General features: G+C 41.8%; 1 protein-coding gene across 1 annotated transcript in view; it reads left to right on the forward strand.

Annotated features, from left to right (window-relative positions):
* The first annotated feature begins 360 nt into the window (after window positions 1–360).
* LOC102864974 (protein FAM169B-like) overlaps window positions 361–3,827 on the forward strand; it is a 91,153-nt gene continuing 87,686 nt past the window's right edge. Inside the window, exons 1-2 of the mRNA XM_006900968.1 lie at window positions 361–378; window positions 989–1,088. Of these exons, the coding sequence (XP_006901030.1) occupies window positions 361–378; window positions 989–1,088 (118 nt within the window). The remainder of the gene's footprint in view (window positions 379–988; window positions 1,089–3,827) is intronic.

Here is a 3,827-nt window from a genome sequence, read left to right on the forward strand (position 1 = left end):
GGGTTTCATAGACACAGAGAGGATTTGGGATGTAGGTGTACTAGAAGAAGATCTGGAGTGAAGCATCAGAGATCCTAAACTTGCTACTCTGTGCTCCTCTCTAGGCTACAGATCAGATAATGGGCACCCAGGGCTGATACAGAAAGGCCAAGTCTCCAGTACATAGATGGAGTGTGGATCCTCCCTGTGGCTCTCAGGAACCCTGCCAGGGAGAGACCCAGCATGCTTGTGGGGGCAGATAGGCATGTTCAGGGATGTTTCTATGTAGTTACCTAGGGACCCTGAGTAGACAGAAGAGGCCAGTATGGCAGACACTAGGCCTGAAATGAGCTGTTGGCTATGAAACCAAGAAATATTAGCATGGAGAATGCTTGTGCAGTGGGAGTTATGCAGAAGTGTGTTTGGTCTGTAGAAAAGGTGTTAATAGGTGGATAGATGGCAGGTCAATGAGAGAAAGAGAAGTTTTGCCAGGTGGGAGATAGTAAAGGACAGCTCTGAATGGCAAAGGAGCTCTGGTGGCCCAATGGTAAGTAGCAGCACTGCAATCCCAAAGACATTTGGTTCAAATTCACCAGCTGCTCCATGGGAGGATGGGCAATCTTCTCTCTTGAGGTTTACTCTACGATACACAAAATCAGCATCAACTGAGTAGGTAAAGTATTTATTAAAAAACATGTTGCACATGCCTTGCCAGACTAATCTCTGTGTAATGATATTTGTTCAGTGTGCTAAGTACTTCCTTTTTAAAAAAAAATTTATTATTTGTGTGTATGTACCGTCAAATCAGGTCTGACTAGTACAGGAGGAGATTGCCCTTCCTTCTCCGGCAGAGCATATGGTGGATTTGAAACGCATATCTCTGGGATTGCAGTGCAGCTTCTTGGCTCTAGGCCAGCAGAGCTCCCCTAATTACTTCTAAATAACTTCCTGTGACCTTATGATGATGAAAGAAAAGAGGCTTATTTTATGATTTTCCTCCCCTCTCTAGGTTAAACTTGAAGCTTCATCTGTTAGCTTTTGCACCATGCACCGTGATGAACCTCAGCATCAACTCTTGGTTTTGGTTAATCCTCAGGACACAAAGACAGGTTGGTACTTATCAATGGATTTTCCAAGGAGGGATCCTAATTTAATGATACACCATTAGAATCCAGGAAGACCAAGGGAATTGGTAGTTGCTATCTTAGGCAGAATTTAGGACTTCAGTGTAGTACTCAATTGTTTCCCCCAGCTTTTAAGGATTCTGTAGTGTGGAAGTTTTTTATGCTTATTGACACATGTAAAAATGGCTTTTGTTTTGAAGCCTACCCTCTCATACATGGCAACTATACTCAGAGGTGCTTTTGAACATAGCTGTTTTTGTTAGCAGCATGTGTACTGGGGTATATGTAGGGGCAACTTTACCTGTAATGCTATAGTCACCCATTGAAGCAGGAACCAGTCTTAATAAACAAGTGAGGGATCAAGGTCCAGAGTGGTTGTGTAACTCCCTGAAGCCACTTAGCAGGGCACAGTAAGGTGTGGACTGGGGATAGGTGCTGAAGTTTTATAGAATCTGTGATCCACTTCTTCCTCTGTGTTAGACGAGGCTATTTGTGGCACACTTTCACTCCCTGGAATGAGCCCTCCAGAAAGAGTGGCCAAGCTCAGTGCAGTGGTGTTTTTGGGACCTGACAGGGGCAGCATGAGGTGGGGAAGAAGGAAAGATTCTGGCTTGCTCGGGTCCCAGGAACTAGAGCATCCTCTTATGAATACAAGCAAAGTGCCTCATCCCTGACCTCATGGGTTTCTCAATCTAAATCCTATCCTATTAGAAATAGTCTCCATTATTACACTTTTCTGTTTTCTAAAATGATCATGTATTACTTTTTTCTAATATTTTCTAAAACTTCATTAATGCATTAGCACAACACAACTCCCCCCCCCCCCCCCCCCCGCCAACTGAATTGGTTTTGCTCATAGCAACTCTCACTTGGATTTGTGAGGCTGTAAATGACATTGGAAGGAGGCTACCCATCTTTCTTCTGTAGAGGTGCTCATGGATTTAAACTGCTTGTCTTTATGTTTAGAACTGTGGCCAGAGCCCCCTCCATAATGAATTATTTTTGGTTTTTTTAAGTCAGTTCAAACTCACAGCAGTCCCTACAGTGGGATTTCAAGGTTATAAATCATGGGAAGAGATGGTCAAGCTCTTGCCTGCCTGGAGTTTCTAATGGATTCAGATCACCAGAGAAGGGCAGTCTCTAGATTAGCAGCACAACATTTTATAGAATGTTTCACCTGAGCTCCCTTAAAGAATTGTTCTTGTTAGGGGCCATCTGCGAATAACATAGCTGACCCTTGCCAAGCCTGCACCATCACCACAGTCTCTGCCACACTCAAACATATGACTGAAATAACTGTGTCAATCCATCTTGTTGAGAGCCTTTTCTTTCCTTCACTGACTCCCTACCTTTACCTGAATGATGTCATTTTTCCAGAGACTAGCCCTCTTGACAACATGCCCAAAGTGTGCAAGATAAATTTTACCATCCTTGTCTGTAAAAAGCGCTCTTTGTTTGTTCTTTTGGCAGTCTATGGTATATTCAGTACTCTTCACCAACATCACAGTTCAAAGGCATCAAGTATTTGCTGGTTGTCTTTCTTCATTATCTAACTTTCAAGTGTATTTGAAGCAATTGAAAATATCATGACTTCGATCAGGTGTACTTTAGTCTTTAAAACTGACACCCTTGGTATTTAACACTTTTAAGAGATCTTCGACAGCAAATTTCCACCAATGCAACACATATTTTGATTTCTTGACTGCTACAATGGTTGTATCTAAGTAAATTAATCCAAGTAAAAAGAAATAACTTACAGTTTCAGTCATTTCTTCATTTTTCTTGATGTTACCTATTGATCAAGTGGTGAAGATTTTAGTTTTATTCATGTTGAGATGTTATCTTTGAGAAGATAAAGCAAAATATTATGGAAAAATGTGCAAAGAATTGGAGTTAGACAAATAAAAGGGTAAAATAAATTCAACGTTTTTCAAATTAAAATATCTAAAGACCAAATTCAAGCCTCAAGTTACAATACTGAAGGATTCAATGGGCAAAATATTGAATGCTGCAGAAAGCAGCAAAACAAACTGTGGTACATCCACACAATGGAATAGTATGCAGCATTCAGGAGCAACAATTTAGAAAAAATGGTACATAACTTGGCAGAGATTAGAGAGCATTATGCTAAGTGAACTAACTCAGTCTCATAAGGACAAATACTGCATAAGACCATTATTGCAAAAATAGAAGAATAGCCAATTAAACATATAGGGACCGTGGAGGGAAGAGGTGGGAGCCGAGGGGTGAGGATGAGAGGGTGAAACCAAGGGTTACACAGTTTCGTGGGAAGGGAAGAAGGAAATGTGAAGGATCCAGAGGATACCTGAAAAGATTGGGTAATGATGGGCAAGGCCCAATGGTGATTGATTTTATAAAACATAGTGCATGAGAGCTTTTCAACCCTTTCATACCTTTTCAAACTGTATGCAGAACAGATTATCCAGGAGGCTGGGCTCTTTGAGGAGAAGTGTGGTGTCAGGATTGGTGGAAGATCTATCAACAACCTGTGTTATGCAGATGACACAACCCTGCTTGCTGAAACTGAGGAGGACCTGAAGTGGTTGCTGCAGAGGGTCAAGGACTGCAGCCTTCAATATGGATTGAGGCTCAGTGTCAAGAAGACAAAGATTCTCACCACTGGGCCAACTGGCAACATCAGGATGGATGGTGAAGAGATTGAGATTGTTCACAGCTTTAGTTTGCTTGGCTCCACAGTCAACA

This window comes from Elephantulus edwardii, unplaced genomic scaffold, assembly GCF_000299155.1.
Source record: "Elephantulus edwardii isolate Elephantulus edwardi_28Jun2011 unplaced genomic scaffold, EleEdw1.0 scaffold00303, whole genome shotgun sequence".
NCBI lineage: Eukaryota > Metazoa > Chordata > Mammalia > Macroscelidea > Macroscelididae > Elephantulus > Elephantulus edwardii.